This window comes from Somniosus microcephalus, chromosome 11 (assembly GCF_052327205.1).
Source record: "Somniosus microcephalus isolate GS21.2 chromosome 11, FLI_Smic_1.0, whole genome shotgun sequence".
Classification (NCBI taxonomy): Eukaryota; Metazoa; Chordata; class Chondrichthyes; order Squaliformes; family Somniosidae; genus Somniosus; species Somniosus microcephalus.
This window is the reverse complement of record NC_140997.1, coordinates 10,908,446-10,923,533: the sequence shown is the minus strand read 5'-3', so window position 1 is coordinate 10,923,533 and position 15,088 is coordinate 10,908,446. Positions and strand designations below refer to the sequence as shown.

General features: G+C 42.4%; 2 protein-coding genes across 3 annotated transcripts in view; one reads left to right on the top strand and one right to left on the bottom strand.

The window, feature by feature from the left end:
• Window positions 1-1,637, top strand: part of LOC147110318 (mitotic spindle assembly checkpoint protein MAD1-like) — a 362,457-nt gene extending 360,820 nt beyond the window's left edge. For both annotated transcript variants that reach the window (XM_086000213.1, XM_086000210.1), the window contains one exon: window positions 1,536-1,637. In XM_086000213.1, the coding sequence (XP_085856339.1) occupies window positions 1,536-1,610 (75 nt within the window). In that variant the 3' untranslated portion in view covers window positions 1,611-1,637. The remainder of the gene's footprint in view (window positions 1-1,535) is intronic.
• LOC147110317 (mitotic spindle assembly checkpoint protein MAD1-like) overlaps window positions 1-15,088 on the bottom strand; it is a 998,542-nt gene that overhangs the window by 885,777 nt on the left and 97,677 nt on the right. The gene's annotated exons all lie outside the window — the stretch shown is intronic.

The window sequence follows — 15,088 nt, the reverse complement described above, 5'->3', positions numbered from 1 at the left end:
CCTGTCCCTGACCACGGACCAAATCTGAAGTATTTAACCTAAGGGGTGTAACTGCCTCCTGGAACAAAGCGTCCAGGTAACTTTCTCCCTCCCTGATATGTCGCAGTGTCCGAAGCTCGGACTCCAGCTCATCAACCCTGAGCCGAAGTTGCTCGAGCTGCAGACACTTACTGCAGATGTGGTTGCTGTGGATCACACTGGGGTCCGCCAGCTCCCACATGCTACAGCTGCATCACATCACCTACCCTGCCATCTCAATTGTACTTTACTTAACTAATTAGGTTTTCAAGTTTTGAAATACTGAATTGTCTATTAAGTTTTTAATCTAGGTAATAAACTTGTTTAATTTATTACATTTAGGTATATGCTTTAGGTCTTTGCTGTAATTTAGCCCACAGTCTTGATTTAACCCTAGTTGTTTATATATTTTTTTATGTATCAAGCAGCACCTCTTACCCTCCCCTCACCGGATTCCCTCACCTCACCAAATTCCTGAGATTAGTACTCTGTAGAAGCAGTACTATGTAGAACTGGACTCTGTGCTACTTACCTCTGTGCTTTAGCAAAAGCCTCTTGTTTTTATCATTAATTCAATGTCAAATCATGTACAGAAAGCAAAATAAAGAGAAGGAAAGAAAGATTGGATTAAGAGAGAGATAAGAGACAGAAAAAGTTTTTAAAAAGTTAATTAATTTATTTTTTAAAACCTCCAACAATAATTAAAATCTGAAGGCATGAGACTCAACATTTATAAAAGTTAGTTTTCAGTGCCAGAGAGGTTGTTTGGCAGTAATTAAGACTTAACATGCTGCTAATAATTTACTTACACTGCAATGGACAAGCCCAACTTTTTCTGGCGTGTTTAGTATCTATCACATAAGCCACAGCAAGATACTTTTATAGCAAAGCTTCTAGAGCAGCAGGGCAACTCGGAGAGCAACGTCCTGATTTCCATGTTTAACTGCGCATGTGCAGTCGCTGGAAGTTGCTGTCCAATTTACACTTTTAATAATGGTGAGCACTGTTAGCCTCACCATTATTTGTACTGCACAATCTGGCCCATAGTGTTTTAATAGCTGCTTATTGATAAACCCAGCAAGCTGGCTCCTCCCTGCCTGGGACCTGATTATTTTCTGCGTTATAGACATATAGATAGACTTGAATTTAAATAGCGCCTTTCACCACCTCAGGATGTCTCAAAGCGCTTGATAGTCAATGAAGGGTCTGGAGCTTGAACAGCTGTTGAGGATTTTGTTCATCAGGTTCTATACTGTGACATACGATAACTAGAGGGTTCAACGATGGAGTGAAAGAATATTTAAAATGATCCAAACTCCACCGAGGCAGGATGATTTTGTATTGTATCAAAAGCTCCAGCTTAGTTTATAATGCAGTTGTCAAAGTTTGAGGCGAAAACCCTACTTGAAATTATTTTCCTCAGCTAACGCTTGGCTGATATTCGTGATTCTTGGTTTCCCTCACTATAATGGGACTGTAGTGATGCTGATGGATTTTCTTTTTCTTTTCTTTTTCAGGAACAGCTGTCGCAGGCCCTGGAGGATGTTGGCAATCACAAACTAAAAGCACAGACAGTAAGTACCAGCTTTTAAGGTTGCAGCGCCTGTCTGAATGCCCCTAGAGGGGGAAAGCATCTTGCAATGCATATTGGAACTGGTGGGATTTAGTGAGGGACTTCTAATTCAGCCTGAAAGGGTGGAGCTAGTGACATGCCATTCATTTTGTGAGACATAGTGCCATTAACGTCAATTTTTGAAATAACTTAAAATATATAGTCACATCATATTCCAATCGCAATCTCTGCAATCTTCAACTGGGGAATTATAAAATGGACTATTTTGATTTTATTCATTTTTTATAAGTGAAAATACATTTTTTTTTACCTCTGTTTAATTTCTCACTGGTATGTTTCAGGGTTGTGCAGTTTAATTTGCAATTACTGCTAAGAATAACAGTTATAAAAGATTTGATGATCAAATTTACAAAATTATCCTGTTCACATTTTTTATATCAGATTTTTAAGAAGTTGTTTCTTTTCTGTTAGCAATTTTCTTCCCTTACTTCCTCTTCTAAAGGCTTTGACTCCTTGCTGAACTTTGGTTCTTGTGCTGGTTGCCCTCTAGTACTTAACCAATTGGTCATCATTTATGTCTGAGTAGGAACAGTGAGTTTCAGTCGGCACTCATCATTGGGAATAGCTTCTATTTTCCCCTCCATATGTGCACTTCCGAGAGACACTAGATGGCGATCAAGAGCAGTAATTCTGGATGAAATTCCCCCCCTAATTCAGGAATTCTGGGACCACTGATGGTGCCCTTACTGCTACCCAGGTAGACATCTGAGAGCTCAGCAGATACTCAGGCATTGAACCTGGAACCTTCCTGGTCTGTATCTCTGTAGTCTGGTTTCTGCCCCTGCCACAGCACCGAAACAGTCCAAATCAAAGTCACTGATGGCATTCTCTGTGATTGTGACAGTCGTACATTATCCCTCCTCATCCTCCTCCACCTTCCTGCAGCTTTTGGCACAGTCGACCACACCACCCTCTTCCAACGGCTCTCTCTGTTGTCCAGTTCAGTGGGACGATCTGTTGTTTGGTTCTACTCTTATCTATCCAATCGCAGAAAGAACATCTCTGGAAATGCCTTCTCTTCCAACCCCTTCACCATTATCTTTCGCCCTGCTCTTCATTATCGAAATGCTGCCACTTGGCGACATCATCGGCAGATATGGGGTCAGCTTCCATGTGTACACTGATACCACCCAGCACTACTACTTCACCACCTCTCTGGACCCCCTTAACTGCCTCTTGTGCTGTCAAGCTGTTTGTCCGATGTTTAGTCTTTCATGAGCTGCAATCTCTTCCATTGTCCTCGACCCCAGCCACCAATTCCAGCCCCCTCCTCAGCCACTGTATGAAACTGAATCTGACTGTTCGCAGTCTCAGTACCTATTCAACCCCAAAACGAGTTTGTGACCGCATCCATTTGCTGTTCTGTTGGGCGGCCATGCCTTCAGCCATCCAGTACCCACAATCTGGAATTGCCTCCCTAAACCCTTCTGCTCCTCCACCGCCATACTTCCGTCTTCTCCTTTCAAACCATCCTTAAAACCCACCTCTCCTCATAATATCTCCTTTTTTGACTCAGTATCCTTTTTTCTCATTCTGCTTCTGTTAAGCAGCTGGAGGCATTTTTCTACCTTAAAGGTGCTGTTGTCGTTGTATGGCTCGGCCACTTATTAAATGTGTTGAGCCATCAAAGAGCCCTCAGGGTTTCAGATTTAAAGGAACTGAACTACTTGAAGACAATCCTACTGGAATATTTGCTATAACTTTTGTTGAGAAAGTGCAAGACTGTCTATTTTAGGATTTTTTTTTTTTTAATTCCACGGGGATTGTGTTGACATGTTGTTAATGAAATGGCATCAGTAAACATACTGATGAACAATGCTCTGAGTCCAGGACACTTGAAACAGAATTAAATTTTCAATTGAGGACAGACACCCACGGTAGGCCAGGTTGAAGAAGCCAGAATCGAATTCAATTGTGATTCGCAACAGCTTGTCTGTGAAAGAAAATCCATTTCCTTTTTTTTGACCAGATTTGAAAGCTGGTCTCTGGAGGGTGCAAGATACTGATCGAAACTACTGCCTTAGCCAAATGCACTAACTAGTTAAGTACAACTTAACTGCCTGACATGATTTGAGCAGGTGGCCGCAACAGATGTCAGGAATAACTGGACAGGTGATTGTTTAGGAAGTTACATTTCAGCACATAGCAAATAAAATGCTCTGCGTTTCAAATTAGGTTGGTGTGGTGGAGATATGACCAAGCTGCTCTCCGCTGTGAATTGAGTGTGTCTAGGCTTCAGCAGATGAGACTGAAGTTCTGTTTTAACACTATTGAACCCTGGATTTCAATTTTGCAGCTGTAGTATTCAATACTTGTATTAAATGAAATGAAGAAGTGGCTTGGGACTGGGTCGTGATAAAAATAAAAAAACTGAGAATGCTGAAAATCTAATAAAAACAAAGTGCTGGGAATACACAGCAGCCCTGTCGGCATCTGATGGAGAAACAATGAGTTAGTATTTTGGGTAGAACCCGTTATCAGATCAAGGGTCTTCACTTGAAATATTAACCCATCTTTTCTCTTTCAGATGCTGTATATTTTCTGTTAACAGGGACTGGCCAGTGCAGTGTGTTTCTGAGTGCTGTTCTTTTGCCTGTTGGATCCTAGTATCAGAGGTATGCCACACTAATGGGGTGTGGAAGATGCCTGCCTGAGACAGTTGACAGAAGTCTCGAGTGAAATGAGTTTGGTCTCAATCAGACCTGTAATACTGTGGAGGATGCGCAATCCATTCTGGATAACGTACAAGAATAATTGAAAAGCAAAAATACAAGATGGAATGAATTTGAAGTACAGCCAACTCACTTAATTGCAGTTTCTGTTTTAACGCAACCATTTCTATAGTCCTGTTTTTCCTCTATATTTCCAACTGTGAAAGGCTTATATGCAAGTGTGGCATGCAGAAATCCCACTTTAACAAGACTTTTCGCCTTGATTAACCGGTTACAACATTTGGACCTACTGTGATTCTCCCACATTTGACAATCGGTGTTGGCTTGCATCAACAAGGAGAAGATGTCAGAGGGCCTCTGGATCCTATGTAACATCTTCCAGCTTTGGTTGTAAATTGTCCCAACACATGGATTGGGCTCTGAGTCAGAGTTGATTATCGGTCAGTGATCAGACTGTCTGGGTCTCTGATTACTACTCAAGATCTCGGAACCCTCACTGGCCTGAAGTAGTTGTTTTGGCTCCAGAACAGGTATGATCCAGATTGACTTAGATACCGAGCCTTATCAGAACACCGAAATAACAACAGAAGATGCTGGAAAAACTCAGCAGGCCTGCTGAGTTTTTCCAGCGTCTTCTGTTGTTATTTCGAATTTCCAGCATCCGCAGTACTTTGCTATCTTATCAGAACACCACCTGACCCATTGAGTAAATCTTTGCCACTAGCATTTTCCTGCAAGGAACCCTCAACTGTGACACTGCTACATGTTTCAATGAATCCCAGTGCAATGTCATAAGTCACCTGAGGCAAGGGAAGCCCATGTCTTCAATCAAGTTGCAAGTGGCTGCTTTGCAGAATGGTCAACAGACTTCAACATCTGAGAAAGAGGACGAAGTTGATGGTAGTGGGAAAAGGGACAGGGAGGAAGAATGACATGGGGAAAGTCCTCTCTCAGGTCTCGGCATTGAGTCCTGAGCAGAGTGTTGAGCATAAAACTGTGATTGCTTGTTAATTGTTAAACTGAATGGGTGAGTATGGATGCTATAATTGACCATAAATACTTATGTAAAACCATCGTTTATATTGCTGGAGTTTACTGCTCCCATCAGTCATTAAACCATCATCCAAATAAGTTAGTTTGCAGTTTCTGAGAGTGCGGTAAGTGAGCCTTTTAAAGGGAAATATACCGGATTATTTTCTTCCCCAAAATTTGATTGGACAAGTGAGTTATCTTTGTGAAAATGTTTGAAAGGGAGTGGTGGTGACTGCTTAGATATGGAAAGTCTGCTGGGTTTGGAATGTCTTGACAGAGGGGAACCTTCCATTTCAACACCAGTTTTTCTCAATTGAACTAAACAGTAGTTTAACGGTAGCTGTAACTCAACTGGAATAACTACCTGTCGACTGTGATCAGATCCAGTGTAGTGTGATGCAGCAAAGCCACTCAAAAGGATAGAGAGAACACAGTGTCAGACATTATAACGTCTGGGGCATACACACTTGAACATCTCATCCTAATGGCAAAGCTGTGTGGTGATCTGCAATAGATAGCATTACTTCGAGTGGCTAAACATCTCCATAAATATCAAATGTGATAGGCCTTTTACTTTCTGTTACCTGTCAATCGGGGGAAAAAGGAAGTACTTTCAGCCTTACTCTCTCCCTGCTGGGCACTTAGTGGTTTAGCACAACTGTCTCCATATTGTTTATGGCCAGTCGGTAGTATCTAGATATTGCTTTAGTCTTGGCCGGATGTGCATTTTAATTGTGGATGAAAAGCAGCCACTGACGGCTGGGTTGATGCCATTGGCTGCCCTTAACTTAGGTGGCCAATGATGTTGCATTGATTTCCTTTGGGATTCAGTGGCTTAGAAATTGGAATGTGCCCGAATTGGAGCGCGATCCCGATGCAACGCATGCTGTACGTGCCCAATGAGGCTGGTGGCAGCACCACGGCAGATTTCTCTGCTAGCCTCGTTAGGATACTGTCGTCAAGCTATTCGCGCTCCCGGAGGCAGCTCGCCCATCACATGGAGGCAGCACGATCGGCTTCCTAGAACGCCGGTCGAGGGTCTCGGGAGAGTCCAGGGAGGGGGGAGGCAATCGTGGGGTGGGAGGGAGGAGGGGCGGCGGGTGGGTGGTGTGAGTGTTGGCTGGCAGTGGCCCGCGGTGTTAATGTGCAGCTGGGAGGAGCACTCCTGCTCCTCCTGGCTCCACAATAAGAAAAGTAAAAAAAAAACTTATAACTTACGACGCATGCTGCGCTGTGGTCATTCGCAGTCCAAATTCGCAAAGTAGCCTGAAACTGGTGCTGGACCTCCACTTTGCATGGGCAATGGGCCTAACATCAGTTCCAGGCATGTGCCCTGGACACAACTGGAGGAGCCCTAACCAATATGCTGTATGGTGCAGTTCCAGCACGGAATGAGCTTTTGCACACACCCGACCATGTTAGACCCTTAGGTGCCTGCTTTTTATTATGTTTATAAAATGGCAGCAGCTCAGGCCAATTTCCAGGCCAGTATGTTTTCCCTGTGTAAAGTACAGGAAAGTCCCTCCAGATTCCTCCACGTAATGCTCTGCTCAGTTGCTAAAACTTCCCTCTGTATATTGTTTAGGCCAAAGCTTTCCCATGCAATGCTTGGGTCAGTCCTACGAGTGTCAGCCATGGCTTAGTGAGTAGCACTGCATTTATATAGTGCCTTTCATTATCTCAGGATGTCCCAATGTGCTTTACAACCAATGAAATAGTCACTGTTATATAGGAAACTCGGCACCCAAGGTCCTACGAACAGCAAGTGATAGATAATCTGGTTGAGGGACAAACATTGGTGAGGAGACTGGGAAGAACACTCCTGTTCTTTGAAATAGTGCCATGGGATCTTTTATGTCCACTCAGTACTGCACTGGAGTGGCAACCGAGATTATGTGCTCAAGGCTCTGGAGTGGGACTTGGAACACTCAACGTTCTGACTCGGAGGCAAGAGTGCTACGGCTGATACTATGCAAAATTACTGTGGAACATCTCTCCTACACAGTGCACTGGTCAGTATTTAGAGTCTTCTATGTCTCTCACTTCTTCTCAATAATGTGTGAGCTGTTTACAACGTTGAGCTTGTTTATATAATACAATTTGAAAACATTGGCAGATATCTCTGAAATCCTGTATTCATTCCAAGCAGTTGGTACCTGAGCTTCTGTGAGCACTTTCATGAATAAAAGATCGTGCAAGGTTTTTGAATTTCTTGCTTAAATGGTTTTCTTAATTCCTGTTTCAACTGATACAGTAGTTCAGTCATCAGATGATCATTTTTGCTTGGATGTATTCGGATCTTAGATTGAGATTTCTAGCAACTGATGGAAAAACTTCATCGAGCCAACTTCTGTGGAATGCTGTAAATCGCAGGGATGCCAACCTGTCGTATCTGTACGCATTCCGAGTGCCTCTGTAAAATCTGGCTGTCTCAACTTTTCATGCTGAATGTCCAAAATTCCAAATTTAGGTAACTGACAAAATTCAGATACTCAGATTTTGCAGGAAAACTTGGAGTCTATGTGTTCAGTATGACAAGTTGGCGTTTCTGATATCACCATGAGTCAAGGAACTAGTGAACAGTTGTGTGTGCACACTCAAAACAATTTGATACATTGGTGACCAAAAGGATGGTAAAATTAAAATGGCTAGAGTTAGCATTTTGTGGAAAAACCATGTACCATGACGAGCAATTGGAACATAAGAAAAGGCTGAAATAAAAACAGAAAATGCTGGAATTACTCAGCAGGTCAGGCAGCATCTGTAGAGAGAGAAACCGAGTTAACGTTTCAGGTCGATGACCCTTCATCAGATTGGGCCCATCAAACTCTTTCCTTCCACACATCACGAACAATTTGCGCGCTCATGCACTGTACTCGACCTATTTAATCTCTTATGGACAGGCTGTGCAAAGTTTGTTGTCCTCAAAACTAAACTCCAGCATACCTATCTAACCTTGTTATGTTGTATTACGTGCTCCTTGTATTGACTGGTTCCTTTCCTTGATGTGACTGTACCGTGGAATCCAGAAGCTCAGGTTATGTTCCAGCCAGTATTTGTTCATCTTGATTTGCACTTACCATTCCAGCCCTCAATCCTCTTCTTAACCAGATATTCATTTAGCTCTTTATTTTAGAAGGTATAAATTAACACATTAACTGTGTCAAGAGCAAAACCATTGTAATAGTAGTATCACAAACGTGCTTTGCTGTTAAAATGTTTTACAATTCATGTTTATGCATTTGACAAAATACAACTCAAACTGTAGAAAATAATTAGGAAGAATGAGACAGAAGACCAGTTGAGCTTGTTTAAACCTACATTTAAAGCATCTACTTAGCAGGGAGTCACAGCCATGTGATGTTCAGAAAGTAAAGGTTATGAGCTCTTTACCTAATATTTTAATGTAAAATCCTGAGTACTTAGAAGGCCTAAAAATGGGTAATCTGCCCTACTCATTTATCTTTATTCTCCCGCACCCCCTCCCACCTTTCATCTCTGAAATCTGTAATCCCCCCTTTTTCACTTGTTTGGGCCATCTGGGTTTTCATGACAACCATTTACTCCTAATAAATCTGCAATATTAAATGACTACACTGAATGTTAGTGCACCTTATATAAAAATACCTAATGTCCCCCCAAAAAATCTCATGGAATTAATATGATGTGATGTGTTCTGTCTTATTCAAGAAATATTAGGGCTCAGTGACCAGGTATTTTTAACGAAGAAAATGTATGACAACCCTTAGAAATGGCAGTAGAATCATCTTGAGTAAAATGTTGAGAAAAAATATTGATGCAATGAAAGGACCAACTTAGTCAAGTGGAGTTGGCTTCTCTCTTTAAATAACCAAACTTTCTTCAGATCCATATGCATCACTGCATTCTAACGGCTAAGGTGGAGAGTAGATGTGATCACTTTGGGAAAGAAAGGGTTAATTGTTACTGTGCGACTATAACCTTTAAAAAAAAATTGCTAATGAAATCATTTACAAGTGACAAATGTACACTGTCACCAAGGCATTAATTAGATCAATTAGACCTGATGGACTTTGTTTCCCAACATTTGAATAAAATCTTCTCCAATAAGTTATTCTGATCACCGTTCCTCCAAGCAATGAAAGGTTATGAAAATGGCTCATTAGAGAGTGCTTCCTTAATTAAGAATGTCAACTGTGAGAAAAGCAAAGACTTCTCAATTGTGTCATATCAAAGTAATTCTTTTATTACAATTCCCAAATTTTCTTGGCCATTTTAAACTAATATAAATGTGTAAAAACATTTTGACCCTGGTATATTTTAGTTCATGACTCATGGAACCCAAGAGCTTCAATATAAAGCGATTTGTGGGGAAAAAATCCAACAATAGCTTGACTGAAGAGATTATATCTGCAGAAATTCAGCAGAATGCAGAAATGGAACCACGACATATGTCTGGACAGCAGACATTCATTAACACGTAATTGTTATCAGGCTACAGTGAGTCTTTGGCGGTCTATGCTACTGAAATCTCAACCCCAACATATAAATGCTGACAAATTTCAGCATTAGTATTGGGCCAGAAATTCGGGTCCCCACGGGTGAGTACGCGCTAGGTACTCATGTGTAGGGCCAACGAAAGTGCCGGTTTCGTGCATGCACTGCGCATGCGCTGAAAACCGGAACTTCCGTTCCCTTGGAGGAAGGGGTTCACAGGTCGAACGCGTGTGCCGGAGAGGCAGCGCGTACGCCTGGAACTTGCGTTTTTTTTACAGGTTTCTCCGGGAGGGTAAGTCTCTAGCAGCTGCGCATTTAAAAAGCAGTCGCAAGGCCTGCTTTTAACAAGGTAACTGGTGAATTAAGTAAAATTAAAACATTTTTTCCACAGGTTTATTATTTTTAAATACTTTAAAGAAAGGTAAGTTTATTTTTAGCCCCGTTAAAAACAAATTTTTTCAAAAATTTAAATTATTGTTTAAAATAGTTATTATGTAATTTATAGTTATTTTAAAAATGTGATTTAAAAAAAAATGTATTTGAAGTTTTAGTTAGGTTTTGGGGCCGATCTCTATTCATAGGTTTGACAGGTCTTCCTGTCAAATCTATGAATAGAGATTCCCTGCTACGGTTGGCTCTCCATGGCCCATGTGATCCCAGGGGATGCTTTGAACTAACTGCGCCCCTGGGATCCGCAAGCACTGCGCGCCGGCAGCTGGAGGAGGCCCAGGATCGGAATCCCACACGGGCCCACAGCACAACGGCAGGCGCGCTAGGTAAGTGTAGGTCGGGGGCTTGCACCCGCGGGAAGCCTCCGACCCGAATTTCTAGCCCATTGTGCGCTTCTTCCAAATACAGGGCACACCTATAGTGGTTAATTGTCATTGGAGTGTTCTTTCTAACGCGATGTAAATAGCATTGCTGTAAATATAGGCTCATTGGTTACTTGTCCAGCGCATATATATTCTTGCCTGATATTACCATATATATTCTCTGCAAATTCCGCCCCCCAACTCCACCTACGATGCATAAAGGTGTGAGATCAGCGATTGACATTTAGCTCCTGTGCATAGCCACAGCAAATATATAAATGATGCCTCCTGTAACAGGGAAGCACCTTCCCTCTGACATCTCCCTAATGGCTCAGATGAAAACAGGAGCTTGCCATGTGGGGAAAGATGGGCCTGAATTTGGATTGCACCAAGATATTGGTGAATGTGAAATCCTGTAGAATACAATGATAGATGATTGTCAGTGTATACTTTATTTTGAATGAATAATGGGGCCATTCATTCTAGTCGAGCATTCTAAAATATGCTCTTGCGTAGTATTTCCAGCACAGAAACAGGCCAATAGACCCAACAGGTCCATGCCAGTGTTTATGCTCCACACAAGCCTCCACCCATCCTTCTTCTAACCCCATCAACATATCCTTCTATCCTTTCTCCCTTAAATGTAGTTATGCTAGACACCTCAACTACTGCTTGTGGTAGCGAGTTCCACATTCTAAACATTCTTTGGGTAAAGACGTTTCTCCTGAATTCCCTATTGGATTTATTAGTGACTATCTTATATTTATGGCCCCTAGTTCTGGTCTCTCTCACAAGTGGAAATATCTTCTCTATGTCTACCCTATGAAACCCTTCTGTAATCTTAAAGACCCCTTGGTCATCACTTTTCTAGAGAAAATAGCCCCTTTAAGGAGGAAGACCATTTCTTGTTTTCTCTAATGCCTATTTGTGCTTTTAAATCAGGTAATATTTATATACTTTCTTTGATCAGTATATTCTACATATTTTTTTAACCCCCAGCATGGTGATGAAAGAGTCAACGAGTAATGCCAGTGTTGAGTGAAGTCAGGGTGGTTAGTGTATGTTTGGTGTGGGTGATCAGGGGTGACAGGTTCATGCATACAAAAGTACCCAAGGGGCACCCTTGACAAAGAGAGAACTGGAATAGAGATGCTATGGTGAGCTGGAGATCCAAATCACAGGATTAGCACTGAAACTCTAGAGTGCAACAGTATTTGTTATTGATCTTTTTCATGCCAAAATGAAATTGGACTGATGTGTCATGAAGGCTCAAGGATGTCAGCAGTGGGCAAACTGGGCTTTGTTCTCCCAACTTCCATTGTTTATCCAGTTTTGTTATCATTTTCAAGTATGCTTTGAAAGGGAAGCCACAATTATATTTCAATGGCATTTTATCAATCCAGATATTAAAATGGCAAGAAAACACTTCCATTACTTGAGAGTCAGAATGGTAGTTTGAAAATATATGGGCCGATCATAACTCTCCTCGTTCGGCAAGAACGGAGAGGAGAAGCAGTTAAAATGGAACGGCTCCATTTCCCACTCCATTCCTGCGGATCTATGACTTTAACACCGCTAATTTGAGTGGCACTTACCACAAATGCGGTTGCTCGGGAGCTCGTTGATCTCCACCAACTCACACCACTAGCACTGCCACCTCTATCTAGACTTATTTTATTTATATAATTAGTGACGGTATTTATTCAAACGATTATTTTTACTTTTAATTTTTAGTTTTAATTAGTTAATTTAGTTTGTCATTAATTCAATGAAGTTATAGTAGTTAATACTCTCCCAGATCTGAATTTAATCCACTTACCTAACCTAAAGAGCAAAAGAGCTGTAATACTCACCAACCAATCATCTACCTGCTGTCCTGTGACATCACTCCTTGGTTTTTTTTTAAGTCGCCACTCAGCTCCCTTTATGCTGCTGCTGCTGCCGCTTCCGCTCAGCTCCGCGCTGTGTCCTGGGCCTTTTCCAGTGCTCCATTTAAGGCATTGCCTCTGCTGCCGTTGCTCCCGCTCATCTCCGTGCTGTGTCCTGGGCCTTCTCTGGTGCTTCCCTTCAGCCGCTGCCTCCGCTCCCGCTCATATCCACGCAGTGTCCTGGGCCTTCTCCGGTGCTCCCTTTAAGCCGTCACCTCCGCTGCCACCGCTCCCGCTCATATCCGCACTGTATCCTGGACCTTCTCCGGTGCTCCCTTTAAGCCGCTCCCTCCGCTCCTGCTCATATCCACGCAGTGTCCTGGGCCTTCTCCGGTGCTCCCTTTAAGCCGTCGCCTCCGCTGCCACCGCTCCCGCTCAGCTCCGCAATGTGTCCTGGGCCTTCTCCGGTGCTCCCTTTACGCCGCCGCTGCCCCCGCTCAGTTCCACGCTGAGGTTGCTGACTCAATCAGAAACCAGAACACCTCCCTAACTCAGGGACACAGGCAAATTGTAATGCACTGCCCAGCATTCCAACTGAGATCAGCTAATGGACTCCAGAAGGAACAAAAAAGGTAATTGGTCTCGAAATGGAATCAATGCCTTACAACCAGTCGGATAGGCTGACTCCTCCAATACTTCAGTAGGTAAAATCACCAGAAGTGTTGTACTGAACCACACAATACAATGAAGGGGTCCTAGTTTGAAAAGGTGGAATAGGAAGAGATTTGCATGTGATCGCTGAATGTCAGCATTATTAGTTTGCTGTCAATGAATAAGTCAAATTCTATTATTATTACATAAGAGTACAAGATTTTCCAACAATTTTACAGGCGTTTGAGATCAAACATTAGAATTCCATCGGTGTGTGAAGACCGTAAACCAGCAGGCTTGCCAAACATCCACTGAATGTTTTAAAGCAATGTGAAGCTGTTGTAAAGTTTCATCTCAAGGACATGAGATTGTGAATCAAAACCGGTTTACTTTAACTTTTTATAGGCGACTGATATGGCCACATTTAGAATGCTGCGTGCAATTTTGAACACTCTGCCTTCAAAAGGAGAATAGGGCTTTGGAGCGGCTTCAGAGAGGAACAGGACTTAGGGCTCCAAGTTATGAGGAGACATGATTTTCTTTTTTTCACTTACCAATTTTCTCCCCTCCTGGAACTCATCACAGCAAGCCTGATGTTGCACTCACCTGACTTCCACTTCACCAGGGGTTGCTGGATATCGATCAGAAACCAGAACATCTCCTCAACTCGGACACGAGATCTATTGTAATGCATTCCAGCTGAGATCGCTAACTCAGGACAGACTACAACTTAAACCTTGGTTCTTCCTGGCCTGTATAGCTTAAAAAAGAAAGACTTGTATTTATAGAGCGCCTTTCACAACCTCAGAATGTCCCAAAGTGCTTTGCAGCCAATGACGTACTTTTGAAGTGTAGTCACTGCTGTAATTTAGGAAACATTGTACTTGAGACTCCCAGGCAAGCCTAAACTTGCTGTTATTTGAGATGATTGGGAAAGAGACGGATGCATGATCCAGGTCTTTAATAAAAGACTTGCATTTATATAGCGCCTTTCACGACCACTGGACATCTCAAAGCGCTTTACAGCCAATTAAGTACTTTTGAAGTGTAGTCACTATTGTAAGGTGGGAAACGCGGCAGCCAATTTGCGCTCAGCAAGGTCCCACGAAAAGCAATGTGATAATGACCAGATAATCTGTTTTAGTGATGGTGGTTGAGGGATTAATATTGGCCAGGACACCGTGGATAACTCCCCTGCTCTTCTTCGAAATAGTGCCATGGGATCTTTTACGTCCACCTGAGAGAGCAGACGGGGCCTCGGTTTAATGTCTCATCTGAAAGATGGCACCTCTGACAGTGCAGCGCTCCCTCAGCACTGCACTGGAGTGTCAGCCTAGCACTGGAGTGTCAGCCTAGCTTTATGTGCTCAAGTCCCTGGAGTGGGACTTGAACCCACAACCCACTGACTCAGAGGCGAGTGTGCTACCAACTGAGCCACAGCTGACAATCCCTGCCAGTTACACATGCAAGGCATTTTCTTTTACTTTTTTTTACAGCCAAGCTGATGTACAGATCTTTTCTGGGGCAGGAGAATGTGATCATAAATGTTGAAACAGATTGTGAAGAGAGAAATACTGGAAATGCACAGGTTGATCATCAATATTTCAGATGCTGCCATTCATCTGAATGGGAATGGGCCAGGCTAGAGAATCTCCTTTTTCAGGACTAACAAGGATACTAAGAGAGGATGGGTGAATCACAGGTAAAGGTCAAGGATTCAAATCTACTAACTCCTTTCACAAGGAGTTAGCTACAGTAATGTATTTAATGGCTGTTGGCGTATTTCAAAATGCTTGAAAAAGTTGCATGTGCTGAACACTATATTAAGGTCAAAAAATACCAGAGGTATTTAATAAGAACATTTAGCCCCTCAAGCCTGTGCTGCCATTCAATTAGATCATGGCTGATCTGTATCTTAACTGCATT